We start from the raw sequence: 11,767 nt of genomic DNA on the forward strand, positions 1-11,767 counted from the left end.
CACTCCAACCACCATACTTATAAACTATTAAAAAAAATGCATTTAAATATATCTTTAAAACTGTATACAATAGCTGTCAAATCAAATCAAAATGAGTACGGTCTTTTTTAATCAAAATACTGTTAAAAATGTGACTGTGTGACCATTTTATAATAAAACATTAGTCATTCAGAATATATCGTGACGTGACCTTGCATAATATTAATTCATTTATTGCATCTCACTATACATAAAACACTTTTTTTTACATAAAAATCAACCTCACTAAGACTGAGCCTGTATCGAAGTTAACAATTTACATTTAAGTGAAGCAAACATAAGAGTAATCACAAACATAAATTAATTCTATATACAAACACAAAATATTTCAAAATCAAGAAAAATATGTATTAGATGTGTTACCAGATGGGTAATTTGACAATATATAGTAACAATATTTGAACCATAAATAATCATTAATCATTATTCAAAAGAAGAAACAAGGTAGATAATAAAGACAGATAGGTTGACATTCAGTTTTTAGCAAATGGGACTTATATTTATTAATTCATTCATTTTTAAGAACACGTGTTCCGACATCTTCATAACATATTCTTTTTTTACTGATGAAATTTTTAGATTCATTCATTATAGACCTCCAGTCTAGTTTTTAACAGGAAACCGAATAATTTAACCAGTATTTTAATAAATTAACGATTGTTCATATCAGAAGTTTTCTCCGTGCATGCACATAATATCTAACAACACCAGCGTCATCTACCTTACCATGAACATGTGTGACCACGGTGACCATGTGTGACCACGGTGACCATGTATTGCATGGGAAAAATAAAACATTGAGTCATTTCTGATAAATTTTAATAGCTTTTTAAAAATAAACATCTGTTGGCTTGTATCGAAATAAATTATCTCTCCTTTTAAAATATTATTTCATTTTTAGTTTCTTTTCCACTTTAGTTACACTTCGTAAATTTATACATAAAATTAGTATAATGAAAGCGGCACCCGCTAAAACAACGGCAAAGACGTCCAGCATAAAGTACTGGTAAGCAGGAGTGTCGAGAACAGGAGAACGAAGGTGCTTGGCTCCCTTGTGTCTCAGTACGTATTCCGTCCACCAGACAGCCCTCTCCATGGAACTCTGCGGCTGATCGTAGATTAGCTCTCGAAGCTCTGTTATTTTGGTGCGGTAACTGTAAAATAGTGTTTTCAAATATAACAAAGATCACATTAAAATATAGTGCCTTTCGTAAATATTTAAATGGAAACAAATGTTTCTATTCCCCACAGCACAGCGATCTGTGCTGTGGGGAACACAGTTCTGTATTGAGGCATTTTGCATTGCAGGCACGAGGCATTTTTTCATATTCTACTTTAATTTCTACTCTCTACGGGAAAACATGTATGACCGAATTACAACTTATGAGATTTCTAAAGAAAGCATAGCCGATTGTAAGCTTATACAATAGCGTGTAAAGAGATTATTATGCGAAAGGAATGGTAGAAGAAGTGTGGGACACTCGAGGAAGACATAACCAAGGGAATCAAATATTTTTCAAGTTTCAGATTAAGGGAAGATCAGTATGTATGAGAATATTTATTTTTCATTTTGTGTGGTGTTGTATCAACTCTGCTTACCCCTTTGGAAAAATTGCATACTTAGAATTATTAAAATTAACTCATTGACATTCCTTGAGACATCTGATTCAGTAGAAAAGTGTTTCTTAATCATATTTGTACCATGCACCACCAGGGTATGTAGCACGGTTCATCGGTAAAGGATTTTTTGGTAATGTCGATAACTGGTCATCGTTTGCGAGCACCACTGCAGATCGCTAAAGTACAAAGAAGAGTATTCACATCAAATAAATTATGAACTCTTAGTCGTTCAGAACTGTTTTTTGTTCGTTGGCGATCTGCAATCACGCTCAAAAACGCTGACAAGTTACCAACATTGTGACAAGTTACCTCTATCGATCAACCGTGCTATATACCTTAAAAGTCTTAAAAATGCCAAAGGAAAAGAAAATTCTTGACCAATAGCAATAGCGCTGCAAACGAAGAATTTTCTTTGAAGATTGCCTCTTAAAACATTCGAATTGTCCCCCCGGCGCACCCTACGTTGAGAAACACTGCTGTTGAGATTTCTAGTTCGAGTCGCTTTATATAAGACTCTATTATCTAGACCCAATCATAAAGGCTCAGAAAACAATTTTAAAAATAATTCTAAGGCTACCTATAATTACAGACTCGAATCTAATTTTTAATATTATGAATGTGTTTGATGTTCGGCAGCTATATGCAAAAACTATACTAACTACCTAAACTATCTATACTCAAATAAACAGAATTACTACGAAAAAAGTTCAAATATACGATGTACTCGAAGCAACAACAAAAACTTACTACAAATACCGATAACACATACTACGTTTGGTCAACGAAACTTTAAATACTTTTCGACAAGACTCTACAATATTCTTCCAGACAGCATAAAACAATGTGATTCACAAAAAAATTTCAAAGATAATGTAAAAACTTGGATTAAAAATAAGAATAGGGCCTTCACCGGTGCATTCACCCAAATTCGCAGTTATGGAAGTCACCACATTATTGAGCGAATACATCTTAATACAAGTATGGGTATGTTCAAAGGTATTAGGAACTAACATGAAAATTCTGCCTCAACACAGGCTAGCCTAGTCAGGCGGTATTTGAGAGACCTCAACTGTACTTTTATTTTCTTTTTACCTTCACAGTATTATTTTTGTATTTTTCTGTTAATTTTATAACCTTAAAAATAAAAGTTACAAATCAATGTACACCATAATATGAATTTTTAGTTGTAATGTGTAAACTTTCCTAAATAAAGAAATTATTATTATTATTTAATTATAATTTAGGATGCGGGTATAGACACCGTTATTAGATAACCAACACATTTGCCATGTATCACTTCCATTCCTAGAATAAAGATCTTACTCAAACTTCACACCTTTTATTTTCCCAGAACTCTTCATCTCCTTCCTTTCCTTAAAAAGACCTCCGCACAGTATCCCAACAGATGACATAGGCTCTGAGGGAAATTATTTTTTCACAAAGCCTCCTGTGTATGCCAAATAAATTATATATTTGTTTTAGGGAATATAAAATTTTCTAAATCACACAAAATAATAATCAGATTATTAATTATTAAAACGTAATTTACATACTTGCTATATAGACTACCAAAAGGCTTTCGATAGTGTCCCGCACTCGTGGCTGATCAAAGTATTAAATATATATAAAATTAACCCCATTATTATTAGCTTTCTGGAAAATATTATATCCTTTTGGAATACCAATTTACTTATCAATTTAAAAGGTAAGAAAATAGTAATACCGGGCATTTCAATTAAAAGAGGAATTTTTCAAGGAGACTCATTGAGTCCTCTTTGGTTTTGTTTAGCATTGAATCCTCTATCTAAAATGTTAATTAAAAGCAAGTTTGGAATAAAAGTTAAGGGTAATACAAGGGAGAGTAGTACAATTTCGCATTTATTATATATGGATGACATAAAATTATTTTCGAATTCTGAACAAAATTTAGAGAAAATGATCGAGGTAGTTAAAAACTTTTCAGATGATATCAAAATGACTTTTGGTTTAGATAAATGTAGAACGATCCATATAGAGAAAGGCAAAATTGTAGATGGGGACGAGAGTATATTTAGAAATTTCCAAATTACTAGTATGAAAAGGGATGAGGTTTATAAGTATTTAGGATACCCACAATCAAATAGATTAGACCATAGTAGTATTAAAAATGATATTAGGATTAAATTTCAAACTAGGATCAGGAAAATTTTAAAATGCAATCTATCTGCTAAAAATTTAGTAAAAGCAATAAATACTTGGGCAATACCTCTATTAACGTACTCATTTGGCATAATTAAATGGTCTAATACAGATTTAGATAACTTAGAAAGATTAATTAGAACTACGCTTACAAAGTATAATTGCCATCATCCAAATTCAGCTATAGAACGAGTTAATTTACCTAGAAATTTAGGAGGTAGAGGTATAGTCAAAATAACTTCTTTGAAACATAATCAGGTAGAAATGCTAAGAACTTTTTTCCATAGGAAAGCTCATAGCTCAGAAATGCACAAAATAATTTGCAAGGCAGATAGAAATATTACACCTTTAAATTTATACGATGAGAATGCCAACATTTTTATAAATCCCAACCAGGAATTATTAGATTCCTGGTCAAATAAAATTTTACACGCAAAACACTTCAATTATCTCAACCAAACGTATGTTGACAAAATTTCGTCAAACAAATGGTTGAGTATTGGAGAGTTGAGCGCAGAAATAGAAGAATTTATGCTTGCCATTCAGGATAGAGTCATTAATACTAAAAATTATAGAAAGCATATAATCAAAGATACAAATCAAATCGATGATTTGTGTAGAAAATGTTTGGCTTTTCCGGAAACTATAGAATATATTATATCGGGATGTTCTATATTAGCACCGTCCGAGTATACATTTAGGCACAATCAAGTTTTAAAAATAATTCACCAAAATTTGGTAATTAAACATAACTTGATTGACTGCCGTAATGTAGTACCATATTATGAATACGAACCAAATTCATTTTTAGAAAACGAATTTTATAAAATATATTATGATAAAACTATACTAACAGACCGAGCGATTAGTCATAATAGACCCGATATAGTTTTACATGACAAAATTAAAAAAATAACTTATATCATTGATGTCGCTATTCCAAATTCCTGTAATATTCAAAAATCTGTTAGTGAAAAAATAAGAAAATACACAGATTTAGGAAATGAAATAAAAAGAATTTGGCATTCTCAGACTATAAAAATATTACCATTCGTTATTTCGGCTACTGGCATTATACCTAGCTCTCTAATTAAAAATTTAGGCGTATTAGATCTATCAAAAAAATTATATATAAAGATGCAAAAGTCGGTCATTTTGAATACATGTAGGATAACAAAAGATTTTTTAAATATTTATGTTGAGGGATCAGTAGGATTTATAGGCCCTGTTAGAAGTTCTACCGAGCCGAACCCTCTGATATGAAAATATCTGGAGACGGTGAATTATTTTCCCATTTGATCTCTGGTGATTTGACGTGTTGTTCTTGTATTGTTTTGTATTTATTTTGCTTATTAATGCACTTACATAATGTTGATTGACTAGATGATCATTTGTGGAAAAGTGAGTGGAAGGGTTAAGTTTTTCCTTTGGGGAAGACTTAACCCGGACAACTAAATCGGAAGTTTAAAAAAAAAAAAAGTAAATTAAAAACGGTGATCGGCTTCTGTTATCGCAAATCGTTTTCATTGATTACTCACTCCACATTCACTTCAACAAGCATGATATTGTTATATTATGATATTACAATAATATTCTGTATTATAATACTATGGTATTATAATATTATGGTATTATAATATTATCATAATGTGATAATATTATAATATTATGAAGTCTGACTTGACGATATTATTGTGTTTTGCAAAATGTGATGGGCAATTAGTCAACACCTTTTGTTCCTTATTGCTCATGAAAAATATTACACACTAAAAAGTTTTATCCGTCGCTGGTTTGTTCTATTAACAGCCCTTCATATACAAAATATTATCATTGCTTAGATTTACCTAATCGAAGTTCTCAGCTGTAAATCGATAAAAAAATACTATAATTGCTTAGACTTATCTAATCGTAGATTTAAGCTGTAAATAACTAAATAATATTACAATTGAAAAATTAAAAAAATCAGTCATCTTAAATACATGTATGAATACGATTTTTTTTTAAATATTTTTAAATTGTGGGATCAGTAGGATTTATAGGTCCAATTAGAAGTTTTACCGAGCCGAACCCTCTGATATGAAAATATCTGGAGTCGGTGAATTATTTTACCATTTGATCTCTGGTGATTCGACGTGTTGTTTTTGTATAATTTTGTATTGATTATGCTTATATAGTGCACGTGCATAATGTGGATTGACTACATGATCATTTGTGGAAAAGTGTGTGGAAGGGTTTAGTTTTTCCTGTGGGGAAGATTTATCCCGGATATAAAGTCGGAAATGAAAAATAAGATTCACCTAATCAAAGATCTAAGATGTAAATCGCTAAAAAATATTGTAATTATTTGGATTTATGTAATCGAAGATCTAAGTTCGTTAAAAAATAAAAAAATTATTGCTAAGATTTACCGAATCGAATATATAAGCTGTAAATCGCTAAATTGTATTACACCTTTGATTTTATTGTTTAATTTTCACACTGAGGGGACAAACTAAGTCTTAGGTTTTATGATTTATTCCCAAATCAGATACTACCTGTTGACGTGTAGATATTTTTTATAGAATAAAAGTGTAAAAAAGGTTATATTTTATTTAAATATGTGTTTTAAAATAATTACCTCTGGTCTTCAATGAGATTAGAAACTGCGTTTCTAACAATGTCCACTGTTATTTTGTTGACATCAAGACCCTTTCCGATTCCCAATGAAACCATTTTGTTCACGTTTACCCATTGGTCCCCCAGGAACGGAATCCCAACCAACGGTACCCCGTAGTGGATAGCTTCTTCCATCGACTGTTGTCCTCCCTGGGTTATGAAAGCCTTTATATTTGGATGACCTGAAACAAATTATCCACATCAGACGATCTGCATAAATTACTTTTAAAGCTTAAAATTCCAACTTCTCTGTAAATGAAATCATATCTAAAGAAATAAAAAAAAACATAAATAATATAATAAAACATTAAGCTACTGGATACACAAATTAAGTATTTCACTTCAAAGAGAGTTTATTATTAGCAATTAACTATTAATTTTAATTAGGTATTTATTACCTACCCATAGAATACATAATTTTTACATAAGAAATTTTTCATAAAGACTTAAAAACAAGAAACATTCCTAAAATAAGTCATAAGTCATAGATTCACAAAAAGTGCTTAAAATATATATATTTTTTAATATTTTGCGAGAATAATTGATATTTAGCATAAAAGTTATATTCTTGTTTTTATATTTAAAGTGTTCCAAACAATTTTTCGTGATATACACAAATTTCCGAAAAATTCCAAAGTAGGTTTTGCAAGTCGACGACTCAAATTAATATTCTTTCGTGTTGGTAGGCACAATTGCTTTTCTTCTTGACATATTTTAGTTTTTAAAATATTTTTATGTAATATTATTTTGTGATAATTCGCGAAGCATCACCTACCATAATGCTAATGACTTCGTTACCTTCTTAAAGGGGTTATTTAGTTATGTATATTCAATGGTTGTTAAATCTTTCTGTAAATAATATCAATTGATGCTATCAAATATGAAAATACATAAATGAGACATTACTATTTTTTTCCACGAAGGAAATCAAAAAAAAAATAAGGGTATTGTTAAGACAATGCGAACATTATTGGTGAAGATTAACGGAGGAATAAAAACATTATAAAGACAGTACCAATAATTTTATCCTAAAAAAAGAGATTTGTTTTACCCAAAACATCTTGTTGTGGAAACCATTTTGATATGATGACGTTTGAAGGCTGATCAGGAAGCGAATCGCTCTCCCACTTCCATAGGACAGTGTAGGGCATCTCCTTGAACGCTTCGAGGAAGATTCTCCTGATCTCTGCTGGCAGCTGGTTTGACTTGACGTTACTTCCCAAGCTGAAGTACACCACTCCTTGCTTTGCATCATCCAATATCTTCTTCAAAGCCTGATATACGGAAATAATGATGAGTATTAATTATTTAGTTTTTGAAAGATAATTCAGTTGATAATCTGGTATTATAGAAAAGTAACTTACAGATGGTAAAGGCTTTGGTGGTTGAATATGCATGCTGCCTAAGTGAATTAAGGCCGGTACCAGTGGACGTATTCCTGATAAGACAGGGTGAAAATTCAGAAACATCATATCTGTACTACTTTCAATTTCAGCCAAAGATCTAATATTGGTGCCAAAGTGTTTCTTTGCTAGTTCGTCGAACATAGGCACAAATGTCCAATAATACACGTATCGGTAATAAATACTTAGATACAATAAATGTATTTTTTCCCAAACTCCAAGAACTTTATCTCCGTAAGGAGACAATACTTCTGAATAGAGAAATGGATGAGTAGGGTTTCCTACGGCGTCGAAGTTATTGGCTACACCCGCTAAAGAGCTCAGTTGTATAAGTGGACAGTTGAATCGATCTTTAAAGGCATACATGACGGGAATTAATGCTTCAGCAATGACGAGATCAAAATTTTCGTCGGGGTCGTTAATTATTCGTTGCATTTCCTGAGTGGAAAGGTGGTGATCCGTTATTTCTCTCATAAGATTAAAATACATAGATACCACTGTAAGTGGTCCAGCATCAGCTGCATTAGCGGCAAAGTTAAAATGTTCATTCCATTTTGCGTAAGAATATTTGTGGACATCAATTTGAGTTAGATTCGCGTATTCATGTGTATTATAGTTGACAGGGTCTGCAGTCAAGACAACCAGGTGGTGGCCTCTTTTGGCTAGTTCTTCCATCAACGCCCTGAACACTACTTGGTGACTTATGGATGGAGTAGGAAATAATCCAAGAATTCTTGCACCTTCACACAAATTAAAACACGCTAAAACAACCCCCACTAAAAATAATTTAAGATTCATTTTTATAAATATATTTTCATATATCTCACTTTTCAGAAATAAATAAGAAAACTTTAATTGACTAGACAAATACGATACACTTCATTCATTGTATGAATGTCAATTGGTTACTTAAATTGTTAAAGGGTCAAAAGTTGAGAAATTTTGCTCCCAGAAACGTTCTTCTCTAATATCTCTTCACTCTCGACTGAGGATTTTAAAAACATGTCAACCGTTTATCAGAAAATCTTCCAACAACATATTTGTCTAGTAATTTAAACTGAATAGCTTTAATTAAATATTTATCCTAATCATCGTTTCGATTGTTAAATGTTATTTGTCATCCATACTCGTCAAACGGAACAGTATTCGAACACGAGATAATTCTTACTACTGAAGTACGTAGTAATTTCAATTGCTATAAATTATTTTACTTCCGCTGCGTTACCTTATTAATAATAATAAATTTATTTCACTTAAAATTATACAATAAAACATGCGGAAACTTTGACTAGCCAACTAGCAATAGATCTTGTTTTAGGACAGTCAAATTGAAAAGTTTAGTTCATATCATAATTTAGCACTGAATATAAAATAAAACCGGTAAAGTAAATAAAATCCAGATGGTAATAATAAATAGACAGATCACCGCGGGAGTTGTAAGGTAGTTGTAAGGTAATGGGAAGGGTGGTGTATAAGTTTATAATCTCGTTGTGTGATTAGAAAATAATCAATAGCATTGATTAATAAATAATAGACAATTGTGTTCAGGGGTGATAAATATGTGTTTTTGTATTGAATGGACTTCAACAAATTATGTGTTTTGGCAATTATGTATATATATATATATATATTTTATAATGAGATTATCTATTGATCAACATATCTCCACTTTTGACCCTCCCTAAATCAAGAAGCCAGTCGTTGATCAATCTGCGCAAAACATTTGTACTTTTCTTTTTCCAAGCATTGTGAATGAAATTAAATAATTTAGGTCCTAAGAACGAGGATTGCCGTTGCTCAAGGGACGTTGACGTTTTTATTGGGACTATTGGATTGTTCCTTGAAAGTCGGGTGTCGTGAAGATGGTCGATGGAAGGGAAGTACTGACGTTGTTTTTGTGCAAGTAACATAATCTTTTTAATTATACAATTGTCTAAAATTGTCTGACACTGTCTAACATTGTCTAACAACAATTGTCTAACTTTTATTTCAGTGAATAATGGATCACTGGTGTACTTGAATGGTTTTTTGAGGATGAAACTTAGTAGTGATTTCTATGCTTTAACCAGGGAGTCTAATATTTTTTTGGCACAGCCACCCCAACCTAGGAATGTATATTCGAGTAAAGAATTACACATGGAGTAGTGTATTGATTTCATATCTTTTACAGAGAGAATATTTCTGATGGTCATAAAAAGGTGAGTAAGTTTTCTGACTTTTGAGGCAGTTGAGTTAATGTGTTTTTCCTATCTCAAATATTTGTCTATGGTGATTCCAAGATATTTTAAACTATCTACGGATTCTAGGTTTTTGCAAGTACAAGTATTCGGTTCATTGCAAATGTGAATAGTAATATTCAGTATTTCCTAGGGTTGTCCCGCTTGTGTTGCACTAAAACGTATAAATTTTGTCTTATCAGTGTTGAGAGTAAGGAGATTATAGTCTAGCCAATGTTTGAAATTGTTTATCCCGATTCCGGCTTTTCTATGCCATTCGTACCAGTTTTTGGCCTCAAATATTAAGACCGTATCGTCAGCAAAAGTGATGATATGATCGGCAAGGTTACTGTTACAAAGGTCATTGATATAGATATTAAACAATATCGGTCCTAAAATACTTCCCTGTGGAACACCAAATTCGATATTGGCTGGATCATAACCATTTAAGTAATTGCCCCTGAATACCGATTAGCTGAAGTTTTTTCAAAAGGTTTTTGTGCGAGATGGTATCAAAAGCTTTATCCATATTAAAACAAGGTTTTCTATGACATGCTTCCGTTTCAAGAAAATGAGCTCTAAATAATTTTTGTATGGATACCATTATCTCATAATAGCGTTGAGAAAGAAACGTCTTTATTCTGAACGGACTATAGACCGCTTTGCTGTCTACGTACTAAACGATTTTGTTAAATCAACTTCAATTAAAATCAATAAAATGCACAATACATGGTCATATTGATCTAATTGAATGCAAGTCTGTTTTCTCTCGATTGATTGATTGATGAATTATAGTGACATTATTCATAATGTTCCAACGAATATTTTGGGTCAAAAGGTTATCCGTCCAAGCAACTACTTACTCCGTAGAAATTATTAAAAAATATAAATAAAATCTCACAATTAGACCTTTTCCAAATTCTTTACTAAATTGATTTTTATGGAAATGAGTCAGTTGGTGAGAATATAAAATCAACACTCCTGCAATAAATAAATTAACACGGTGTACACGGGAAAACTCTTGTGAGCAACGTTTTTGACCTCCAATTATCTACGATGAATAGTCATTTTTATTTCAATGGTGTGTTATTGATAAATAATGAGCGTAATAAACTTATTTATTGCAGGGTAGATAATTGAATGGTGCGGTAATGCATGGCATTATTCAAGTATACTAACAGCATCATGTCGTATGTATTTTAAAAATTCCAACAAATTATGAAGTTTTAATATCAATTTAAAAGCAGTTTCATGGTATATTGTTTTTGTCCAGTTGTATGAAGATAAAATGTGTTTTTTTTATATTTCGCACCATAAACCAATGAAATAAACTAATTTCAGAAACAAGCGCCAGTACACATAAATATAAAAAAAATACCAACACGATGGTTTACGTGGCGTACACGGCGTACGTGGCGTACGTGGCGTACATGGCCATACGGAGTCCATTCATAATTCTATTAATCGTTCAAATTATAACTTTTCGCGTGACGTTTCCATGTTAGGTGCCGTTGAATTTCAATTTTTATTTTCGAGAATGGATGTGTGAATGAAATAAAATGTCAGAAGTGGAAATTAACATACTTCCTGACATCCGATCGATCGATCCGATCTCGGCAGAGAGACTCGTTGTTGATGACAACGCATTTTATGAAC

The 11,767-nt window shown here is 31.7% G+C and overlaps 1 protein-coding gene across 1 annotated transcript; it reads right to left on the bottom strand.

Annotated features, from left to right (window-relative positions):
• Positions 1-249: 249 nt before the first annotated feature.
• Positions 250-8,866, bottom strand: LOC149416680 (UDP-glucosyltransferase 2-like). Its single transcript, XM_089640871.1, has 4 exons — positions 7,857-8,866; positions 7,544-7,766; positions 6,455-6,674; positions 250-1,193 (listed from the first exon to the last, which is right to left on the bottom strand). The coding sequence occupies exons 1-4, from the start codon at positions 8,691-8,693 to the stop codon at positions 926-928; spliced, it is 1,548 nt and encodes a 515-aa protein (XP_089496997.1). The 5' UTR covers positions 8,694-8,866; the 3' UTR covers positions 250-925.
• Between the last annotated feature and the right edge of the window lie 2,901 nt (positions 8,867-11,767).

The sequence above is a fragment of the Hesperophylax consimilis genome, chromosome 16, assembly GCF_061612785.1.
Source record: "Hesperophylax consimilis isolate HC1 chromosome 16, BYU_Hcon_1.0, whole genome shotgun sequence".
Lineage (NCBI taxonomy): Eukaryota > Metazoa > Arthropoda > Insecta > Trichoptera > Limnephilidae > Hesperophylax > Hesperophylax consimilis.

Bases quoted from the DNA above. Each gene is read 5' to 3' on its own strand.
- LOC149416680 (XM_089640871.1), bottom strand. From the start codon at position 8,693: ATGAATCTTAAATTATTTTTAGTGGGGGTTGTTTTAGCGTGTTTTAAT. The intron at 7,767-7,856 runs GTAAGTTACTTT...TCCGTATATCAG, and splicing joins CACCAAAGCCTTTACCATCT to GCTTTGAAGAAGATATTGGA. The intron at 1,194-6,454 runs GTAATTATTTTA...ACTATTTTACAG, and splicing joins AATCTCATTGAAGACCAGAG to TTACCGCACCAAAATAACAG.